Consider the following 11165-nt stretch of genomic DNA (forward strand, 5'->3'; position numbering starts at 1 on the left):
TGTCTATCTGAAGGGCACCATACCAAGGGTTTAAAGAATAGACCTTTTGCATGCGTGTAAAGTGGTGTAGCGAGAGTGGGGGATGTTGGCTTTATACTGTAAATAATGTACAGAAATATTAATGCAAACTGACAACTCGTCAGCCAGTGTTGCTGTGAATTCATGAATGAAGTTTTCATACCTATAAAATTTGATTCTGTTAAAACTAATAATGAAGTTTAATTTCAGTTACAGTACAGTACAGGGTACCTGTATTGTATTATAAAATACTCCTGAGAACTTCATACACTCCAGCTCTACCACAGTTTCCTCCTTGACAGAGAATGGCACATAATAAGTTAAAACTATTCTCATAATTCTAAAATTTATTCACAAAGACTAACACTATAATGGTCTGCAAACAAAAACCTCAAATTGTTTCACATGCAAACAAAATTTCACTTGCTTATCCTTCATATTAAATACAGGATGTTTCAAAACATTTTATAAACTTGTGGGAGACCTCACACATCAAGTAATGACAATATTTGTGTTGTAATACAAACATTCACACAATTGCCACAAAAATCTTTAACCCTTAAAATGCTCACAACCTTCCAGACCCACATACCTCATATACAGTACAGTACACATAAAACTGACTGTTTAGAAAGAATTAATACCAATTATGTAATGAAAGTTTTTTATGTAAAAATAAACAATACCTGTACAGCATTAAATATAAATTATATTCTTGCCTTCCTTCTGGCATATGAATGCATAGGACAATGGTAATGAAAGCACCAAATAGTGAGCATCAGCCTTTTCTAGCAATAAATCACTCTCCACTCTGTTTCTGATGCTGGTCCATCAGACCCAACACTTTCCATTCTTCAATACTGTACTACTGAAGAGAATCTTTTGGTGGCTAGACTTTAACTAAGTACGTGCCATGAATAGGCTCGCTTACCTTCCTGCATCAGTACTGACACATATTGGTGCCTGGAACAACCATATTTGTTATCTATGTATAACTGTATAAAGAGTGAAATGAATAGTTGTAGGTAGCAGATGACAAAACAGAGGAAACTGAAACTTCTCATTTGGCAATATAAAATAAAACAAGAACAAATTTGTAAACATATGCCTCTCCATCAGTCAAAAACATTTACCAGACATATGGAAAAGGCAAAAAGGTGCAAATGTGACCTATCAGAAGCTTCCCCAGCAAGATCATGTAGTCATCAATGAGGCATGAAAATTTGACCCAATGTGCTTGAAAACTTTTTGGGGAGTAATTTTTTTTTTAAAGTTCGATGACACAATTCACATCAAGGAAGCAAATAGCGCTACCAAATGATTTGACACAATTCACATCGTGATGTGCAATAGGGTTAATCAGTGTTAAAAAAATAATACTGTACTGTAATGAACAAGGCAAAGGCAACATTTACAAATGAAAATGGGTGTAAAACACTGATGATCATCATGAACTTCAATTCATCCTTATTATATATGTGGTGGCAAATATGTCCAATCTATTGGCTTCTTCCCCCCCTTCTCAAGAAGTTTGCATCCAAAGAACCCACGATGAGCAAACAGTGGTAGTGCAGCTTTGAGCAGATGATGTTTCTTCTGTGGTGAAAAAAAAAAGTCATTACAAACTTAAGTACTATAATAAAACGAGAAAATATAGACTATACAACCCAAACAAGAAATGCCATTAACCACTAAACAACAGCCAACATCAACTGGTGTTAGTTGAAGAGATGGGAGCCAACATCAATGGTTGCTTCATGTTCCTTGCATTCCAGTTTTTGTGCATAAGAGGACACAAAATGTTGTTTTGTATTAAGGGTCAAGATAAGCAAGCATAAGAAAGATTTTTTCCTAAAATACACCTATTTGAAGATAACTCCATGATTAGCTGACATGGCCTGAGCCAGGTTATTGCTTGCAGGCACTGTACTGATGCCTGTCTGGAGCATTTCCACAAGATAAGCTAGGACAAGCTGTGTGCAAGATGTATATCTAAAGAAAAAGACATCATCAATAAGTAGCAAAATCAATACGTTAGATGAAAAACATGAAAGAAAATGAAAGTTATATTCAAAAGAAATGAATTTGGATTTATTCTATCCATCAATATTTCTTCTCTGTAAAATACAAAATACAATTATCCCAGTTCCTAAACCTAATAAAAGATTACCAGTACCTGATGATTAATCACTCCAATGTTAGCCTGACAAAAACTAACTTAACATAAACTACCCTAATATAAGCCCCCAATTACCATTAGGGTGTTTACCGGTAATCATCAGGCAAAATAAGCAAGGGTACCTCATATTCATTGAAGATCCCGTGTATATTACATGCAGGCATTAGGCAGCTTGGTACAAGTAAAGTCTCCTCAATACAGAGTTGTCATCAGCAGCCTCTACAATTTTGAGAGCTGGAAAGTTCCTGAATTATAGAAATCATCAATAAATGAATTCTGTCATTTTGTGAAACAGTTAGCAAATGTCTGTCCAAAAAGAAGTAAACAAAAGGAGAAAAGAATGGTGGGCACCCAAACACATAAACATGAAGGAATATAATTAACATGATACAGTTTAAATACCTTTAATAAGGGAATACTTGGCAGAACACCAAGAGGCATTGCAAGATAATGGTTTCCCCCAGAAATCTTAAAACAAGTAAAAAGTGTAATGTCAATATTTACAGTATGTTTTATAGTGCACAATAAAGCAAAAGAAAACTGCCTATAAGAAAGGAATTGTAGGGTGGGATTGTAACAGAAGGATTAAGGATTATATGACAATAGAAACAAAATGTAATCTGAGGAATTAATGTAGGCCAGGGATGAGGGAGTGTAGGACATTATACAGTGAGTTAAAAGTAGTTTACCGTATGAACAACTTTAGCTTTCTTCTGGGCATATGATCCCCACAAAAGGAAAACAACACCTTTATTATGTACTGATATTGTTTTGATGACCGAGTCGGTAAACTTCTCCCAGCCTATGTCCTTATGCGAGTTAGCTTTGTGGGCCTTGACTGTTAAACAAGCATTGAGTAGTAAGACACCTGAAATGGATAATTTTTTTAAAAATAGTTATGGGGTAGAGTTATAAAGCATAATGGTATTAACGAAACATTACTGAAAACTTTTAACAGTAGATCAGATCAATTACATTTCAATACAATACAGTTTGGTATACTTTGCATATTCTTTGGTGATGACTCTACCTCATGGCCTCCTCTCCCCTGCCATGCAACAAGTGGTACCTCATTGTCAATATGGTGGTCGGCTGATAAAGTTTTAAGCCGAGGCCAATCATACGGACAAATCTCGTCACATTGTCTATTGCAATTCTCGAGAAACCTAACCTTGAGCAAGAATCACATGGAGGGAGGACAATTTCTTGGCCATTGCGAGAAACATGTCCATATGATGAGCCACAGTGTATTTTTTGTTTTGTTTTTAATAACATTCGTCTTTTAACTGGGTGGATAACTTGATAAGTTTTGGACAGAAGCCATGAGACAATCTTTAGATATAATTATGCCACCAAAAGCATACAGTATCTTTCAGCATGGCAGTTGTATTAGTGGCAGCAAATAACTCCAGAATAATAGTTTGAGATCTAATAACAATTAATGCATGAAACAAAATAGTAATTTAAGTTTTTTCTCACCACCAACAAAATTACACAGACTTTAAGATATTCAGCAACTGATTGAATAATATGAAGTTTGACTGATTTTCACATACTATACTGTATTGTGAAATTATAAGGTTAACCAGAAAAATTTGTTTGACTGCCAACATAAGATTATCATCATTCTGTACAGAATTCCATCACAGGACAAGTAGGTTTAAGTCAATACATATTTTAAGTACAGTAATTTAACTCTGTAGTGATAAAGATTTTTTAATGACAGAAGCAGTGTAAAGGATTCTGTATATTGCTGAACATCCATCACAACATATGAGGCATTTAGAAAAGCAGAGGCATATCACCGGATTGTCCAATTTCCCATTTTCTAAGTTAGTCCATAGCCCCAACATTCTTCTATCAGGTAATGATGTCAGGCAATCCCCATAAGAAAACAAGGGCCAAAATCATGCAGTACAACCTCGAAATTGAGCCGAGTTGAGATATTCAGACCTATACCCTTATGTCACAGCTCAAGATTGAAGAAGCCGCAAGTCCAGAAAACCGTGAGGGCAAACTTTTTCGGAGTGAGGGTTGTAAACTCTTGGAACAATCAACCAGAAAGTGTTGTGATGGCACCGAGTGTGAGCTCTTTCAAGACAAGACTTGACCAACACTGGAGCGGGTTCAGGTACATTCAGGAGCCGGTGCATGCCCAGTATTTGCCAACAGTGCGTAACAGAGACGTGACCGATCGCCCGGGTGGCTAGAGAGCCGATCTTTTGGTGAAGAAGATAAATGAAAAGGAAAAGTAATCAGAGACGTGACCGATCGCCCAAGCAGCTAACGAGCCGGTCAGTGGCGAAGAGGATAAAAGTAAAAGTATTCTCTATGCCTCACATAATGATAGAAGGGTGGTTATGGAAACAATAAGTCAAAAAAGTTCTAATTTCTTTTATGTTTCAGTACAACTTTCCTTAGAGAGAAGGTTGTACTAAGCTGTAAGAGAAATTAAAATTGCTCTGACTTACCATTTCCATAACCACATTGCTATATATCTTACCTGGCTAACATCTTGTCAAGACCTGAAATATCAATTCAACATAAAAAGTATATTAATCAGGGAAAAACATATTCACATTGATTTTAATACACAAATAAACGATATGCTGTCTAGTTCATGTTCAGTATATATGAGATATTTATGTACATTAAATGTACATCATGTGCACAGTACAGTAGGCATATACAGTACTGAAACTTATGCAGACACACTCTACACTATATATATGCTGTAGTAATAATTATAAAAACAAAAAACCAAAAAAAATAATAACAACAAAAGTAAGAATAGAATCTTCAGATAAGCAAATTTTCAGTTGGAGATCATTTGGATAGTGAGGGATACCACACACACTAATGTACTGGGACACTATACACAACCAATAGTGAGGAACAATATCTGGTAATCAATACATGACACTTGGTTCATCCTCAAGAGAACCTTTAATTTGATGTGGGAGAAGTGTTTAAGGTCGGATTAAGTTGCAATTTCTAGTTTTTGGAAGGGGATTCTGTGCGGCCAAACTAATTCAAAGTAAAGAAATAACACGAGAGATTCCCAGAAGGGTGTCACTACAACACCGTAAAATATAAACTCACTTCTAACTATAATCAATATCTGACATTATCGCACTGTTTAATCATTCCTACATAATAGCAATAAATATTGTTTGGGGGATATGAATTTTCTTTACACAAACTAGACCATCATTGTCTTTGTCTCAACAGGTACAAAATATGACTTTCTTTACCATAAGAAATGAGGATATACAATACAGTACTATTTTCAGTCACACAGGCTTACCTTGTTGTGCCCAACCAAGTAAGCAAGTATCATGTGATGGCCACTCAAATCCTGGGATATCTGACTCCAGTTCCTTGTACATGTTCACCAAACTGAGGAGGATGCATTTTTTCCCATGTTAATAAAAGATCTTTACTGAATATACTGTACACACAAGAAAACTTTGTTTATTATGTAAGTGAAACAAATCAAGTCCATGAGCAAAAACAAAGAAAGTGGGTCAGGAAACATTTACCAGGTACAGTATACACAAACCAGAAGCAGGGAAAATAAACCCACAGAAACTGAGACAAGAAAGCAGATCGAGTAAACTTCATTCAATGAAAGAAAAATGTAGAGCATAAAGCTACATTATAAACCATCAAAAGGTAATATGGAGGATGCTAAAAATATGAGACATGGCATCTCCTTTCTTTCTCTGTCAGCAGTACTTTTATAACATACAAAGAGAAAACTGTTTATTATGGACAATGTTTCAGTTATAAACAATATTTTTCCAACTATCAATTCTTGTCCCCTAACTGTCCAACCACAGTAAATCCCCGCTTTACGCGGTTTCACTTTACGCGTTTCCACGTTTACGCGGTACCCTGCCGAAACCGGAATGCTCACTTTCCGCGGTGTGTGTACCCTTTTACGCGGAGAGCGGCGCGAGCAGGGTGCACACAAGGTCGCCCAGTCATCAAAACATTACCGAGTTCTTCATTCGCCACAGCCGGCCCAAGTCAGTGATAGTGATAATGATAGTGAAAATATGGACTTATATGGACTTTGAGGGGTTTGAGAAAGAGGCCCTGCAAGCCTCTGTGGTGGATAGTGACACAATTGATACAAGTGATACAGGTGAGGGCCAATAATCTGCCCTCAGCCTCGGAACCAACCCCCCATCCCCGTGTGCCCAGCCATCTTTTCTACTAATGTAAGTGTTAAAAAACCTAATATTATTGATATATCTCTTAATTATTAATTGTGTGTGCATACCATCATAAAATTAAGAAGTTATTTTTACTACAACGTAGGTATTGTGTCTGAAAAAGCGGAGTTTGGGGGTCGGCCCGGTCTCTATTTCAATTAATCCCATATGTTATGTTGTTCACTTTACGCGGGCCGCCGTGGGTTCAATTGACCGTGTAAAGTGAGGGTTCACTGTACAGTACTGTATATGCTATTGACATGCTTTTTCAGTTGTTTCTCCCCTCAACAAATGACAGTAAATAAATGAAATTTGTGTCTATAAAGTGCACTTGCGATAAATAATAATATGGAATAGTTAAAAAGAGTGCCCAGGTAATTTCCTTTACTTAGTTACCCACATTAAGACATTTTAGTTTAATTGACTAATAAAAGTTTAAAGGTGAGAAATTAAATGAATGTATTGTTACTTAGTAACTTAAGACAATTATCAGTACCTTGGAGGTGGTGGCGCACCGTTCTGAACACTGAAACATATACCATGTGCTTGTCCTGGTATATGATAAGGATTTTGTCCTAAGATGACCACTTTGATGTCCTGCAACTTACATGCTTGAGTCCAAGAGAACACCTGGTCCTCTGGGGGGAAGTGTTGCTCGTTTGCGCTCATGTTCCAAAAATTTACTCAACTGTTCAGTAATCAAAGGAAATGTTCTTTTTAATTTGAATATTTCTAACAATTTATTCCAGTACTTTCTTAGAGTAAGAAATAAAATCCAATATAGAGCAACAAGAGAACTAAATGATAAGATGACTTAAAGGAGGAGAATGACTCTTAAAATTTTTTTTTAACCTTAAATATGATATTCAAGTAGAGTGTTGGTTCATTGTGTCTTGAACTGCTCATGGTAAAGTGCCATAATGGGATATAAAAACAATTATGAAATGGGAGGATTTCCCCATTCTAACATCTGACTAAAAATTTACTCTCTATAACAACCAGGCGGTAGTACCTCCCTGTTTGGTAGCTGCATACTACCTACTACACTAAACTAGTTAATCTTAAGTGAAATACAGTATACTGAGAGGGCTAATGTTCAGGTAATGAGGAGATAGAGAGATACTGTATTCTACCCACCTTCTCAAAGTAGGGCTGAGAGAACTAAGACTTGAGGGCCAGGTACCAAGTATGACCAATGTTCTCAGGCAGACCTGGAGTTTTCTTACACTGTTGTTTTATCTCTGCCTGTAAAATTAGTAAGAATCTCCCTGTAGCTATATAAACAAAAATGCATTCATTGATGGCCAGTGCTTAGCCAGGTATCACAACTTTTTAAGCATCAATAAGATATGTAAGCATATAAAAGAAACAAATGGTACAATAATTCACAGCCAGTTGACTGATATTATATTAAAACAATAATAAGCCAACTAATGGAAAACAAGACAAATAGCAAATAACAGTTATACTATACAGTACGTCTACATCAACAAACAAGTGCACATTGGCACTGAGCAACAATCATTAATGTATGAAACCTACCTTAATTTGGTTTTGCATCATGCATTGTTTCTGCTCTGGGGTAAGGCCAGATTGGACCTTCTCATCACGACACTTTGGGGGCATTCCTAGAGAGGTATACATGTAATTCTTCAATATCCTTTGACAATTTAAGCATGTAATAAATACAGGGTAATCTTTATTTTGTGATGCAGTTACAGTATCAACAACTTGTCTAAAGCTGATGTTTCAATGTGTATTAGCAGAACTTATGAAATTTTTAAATGTTTTCAATACCTGCTCAGTTATACACATCCACAGTACAGTATGTAGGAGTATTAGTGGAAATTTAACAAGACAAGAAAAGAGGAAGAATGAAGGAACAATTCTACGAAGTTAAAGATAATGAACTGAAAAAGAAAAGAATATAAGAAAAAAAAGAGAGGAAAGTACAGAAAGAAAAATACAAAATGCAAAGGAGTAAGCAGATGTGTTGTTGGCAAGATAAAATTCTATTTGTTTTTGTTTTTAAATAGCTACTGCACAATATTAGACACAGACAAATATTGGTCTGATTCACTAACCCACCATATGAGATCATCACACACACATTCAAGCTAGACATGGCTCACCTTGGGGTATGGCCCAGTTCTTTGATGAATGATTCCCCACACACTAAAAGGAGAACATCATCATACAAGTGTTGATGAGAAGCTGAAATTAATAATCATCTCTAATTTAAACATGGAAATATCACTTGAACTACCCTAAGACATAACCCTGCTCAGGTCACCACTTGTTCCTTCTTCATCACCCCAAACCTCAGCCTCAGGGGAGTATAAAGTATAGTATGTGATAATTCTATTGATTTTATGTGAATATGTTAATGGGAAGCCAACTTATTCTTTTTATTTTTACCTTTAATGGAACATGGATGCATCAAGGCACTGTAGCTTCAGGTCCATAAGATACTGTACTGTATCGTACTTCACATTCACAAGAACGGCTGTAAATGGTCTAGTATAATACAGTAGCTACACAGATATCACAATGAACAGCCCAGGAGGTTTATCTTCGTTAAAGTTCCCCTGCTTATTTCACCTGATGATTAACCAACCTAATGTGAAGTGGAGGATTAGGTGAGGCTATGCTAGGCTAGAGTAGGTTGTGATAGGTTATGTTCGATTAGGTTAGGTTAGATAAAGTTAGGTTAGCATTAGAGTGTTTATTCATTAGGTTAAATAGGCTGGGGTGCCAAAACTCCATGAGATCCAACTTAACTACAAAACAATTTCAGTTTAAATACTTACTGGAAGGATCACTGGAAGAATCATTTTGCTCATCAATCTTTGATTTTTTGGTGACATCATTAACCTGTAAATTTACATCTTCAATCAAATAAAAGTTATCTTTAAAGTGAGATAAATATTCTGAGAGATGGACATAAAATACACAAGTGGTGGATACAGTGTGATAAAACGTGTACCATCAATCAATACTGTACATTAATGATTAAGACTGGAAAATATTTATGAACATGTACAGTCCCCTTCACTAGTGCCTTTACAGGGGCTTGTCAGGTTTTGTGCAATGTGACAGCGCTGTGTTTGTTTACATTTGACAGAAAGAAACTCGCAACAGCAACAATACTATGGAATCAAGTTAAAACAATAGAAACAATCTCAAATGTGGAATGTTTATATGAGGAGCCCTTAAATGTACTAGTGAAGGGGACTGTACATACAGAGAATGGTTAAAATTCACAGGGAGCGGGTTCCCAAAATGCCCACGAATGGCTAAATCTGTGAATACCATTTCTTGACGGAGAGGAGAGGAACGACAAACCAGAACCAGGCCAATAAGATAAGACAAAAGTGATTCCATCATATAGTGAGAGTTAGGTCATGTTAGGTTTGGTAAGGTTTATATGCATGTTTTTCTATTTTTTTGTGTATTTTGTATTCGATTGGCCATAATTTTGGTCGGAAAACACCCCACCCGAAACCCCAAAAACTAAAAAACAGGCAATTTCCAACGGAAATTAAGGTCAAACCCAATCAAAACACATAATACTACACTAGAAAAACATTGTTTTGACTTTCTAACAGAGTTGTGTGCACTAAAGCAAATTTACCAAAATAGATCACATTGAAATGTACAAGGTTGTTTCCACTGGCAAGGTTGCGTTAGCATTATGCTTTTGGAGTACACGCCAATCGCCCCTGTAGCGATTGAAAATGTAAACGTACTGTAAACGCGTGAATGGAATCCTAGCTTAAATCGGAACTTAGCCATTCACGGCAAAATATCCACTATGTACAATTTAAGGTTAGATATTTGTCCATCACTAACCTCTAAATCCTCGCTCTCGCGCTTAATGACATGCATAAAGAAGTTCTTGATTGTTTTCTGTGACGCCATACTTCAGCAACAGGTTTACTCGGACGTCCAAAAGTGATTCCCAAAAGTGTGAAATAAAGGTTTTGTCTGTCTTGCCGCCACATGTGAGAAGCGAGCCCTTCTCTTTTTACGGTGTCAAGAACCTTACCACAACCATAAACAGAGTCTAAAATATTATTTTCTAAGCAAAAATATCTCTCTGAACCAATTTCAGCTAAATAAAAAATATTTTCATAATATATTTATATTTAGTTAGTTATTGTAATTATTAGCTGTTTAAGAGTGATTTCTAATTCATATATATTATTTAATTGTTGGACTAGTGTTATTACTAACCTTGTTACACTATTTATGACGACAATGTTGAAGCACAAAATAACAATTTAATTTTTAAGCGATCAGCTCCTTTGAAGAAAAAAATATTTGTTTTCCTTTCACTCGATATTATAAGGCAAGCAATAATAAAATAAGCTAAATGTTCTCTCCTTACGTGGCATAATTGCAACCATGTCAAGAATTTTGAACGTAATCAAAAATACATGTCAAATCTCCACATACTTAAAGGTAAATTCATATAGTATTTGGTTATTCACCCGAATCTTATAGATTTATTCTCATAAAATATTAATTTCGGATATTTGATATATATTACGAATATAAATTGCCCCGATCATTTCTTAAGTTAGATTGTAGTGGATTTCTCCCCTACAAACGTTGTTTGTCGCTGCGTAGCCGACCCCACGAACTCCACAGTGTGTGCCTCGTGGTGTAGGTCAACCAGTGCCGCCATACATCACGGAGCGGGGGTCAACTACTAAGCCACGCCTACCCCCCGCTATTTAAGACCT

At 36.1% G+C, this 11165-nt stretch overlaps 1 protein-coding gene and 1 long non-coding RNA gene across 2 annotated transcripts; both read right to left on the reverse strand.

Annotated features, from left to right (window-relative positions):
- Positions 1 to 7: 7 nt before the first annotated feature.
- On the reverse strand, positions 8 to 8043 carry LOC121864576 (uracil-DNA glycosylase-like). Its single transcript, XM_042363643.1, is given in 7 exon segments — positions 8 to 1614; positions 2887 to 3065; positions 5505 to 5596; positions 6914 to 7066; positions 7068 to 7105; positions 7555 to 7662; positions 7960 to 8043. Coding segments are annotated over 7 exon segments (780 nt in total). The 3' UTR covers positions 8 to 1488.
- Positions 8044 to 8051: 8 nt separating this feature from the next.
- On the reverse strand, positions 8052 to 10459 carry LOC121864569. Its single transcript, XR_006088610.1, has 3 exons — positions 10270 to 10459; positions 9228 to 9291; positions 8052 to 8592 (listed from the first exon to the last, which is right to left on the reverse strand). It is a non-coding gene; the product is annotated as an uncharacterized LOC121864569 (long non-coding RNA).
- Between the last annotated feature and the right edge of the window lie 706 nt (positions 10460 to 11165).

Source organism: Homarus americanus, unplaced genomic scaffold, assembly GCF_018991925.1.
Source record: "Homarus americanus isolate GMGI-L3 unplaced genomic scaffold, GMGI_Hamer_2.0 scaffold2361, whole genome shotgun sequence".
NCBI lineage: Eukaryota > Metazoa > Arthropoda > Malacostraca > Decapoda > Nephropidae > Homarus > Homarus americanus.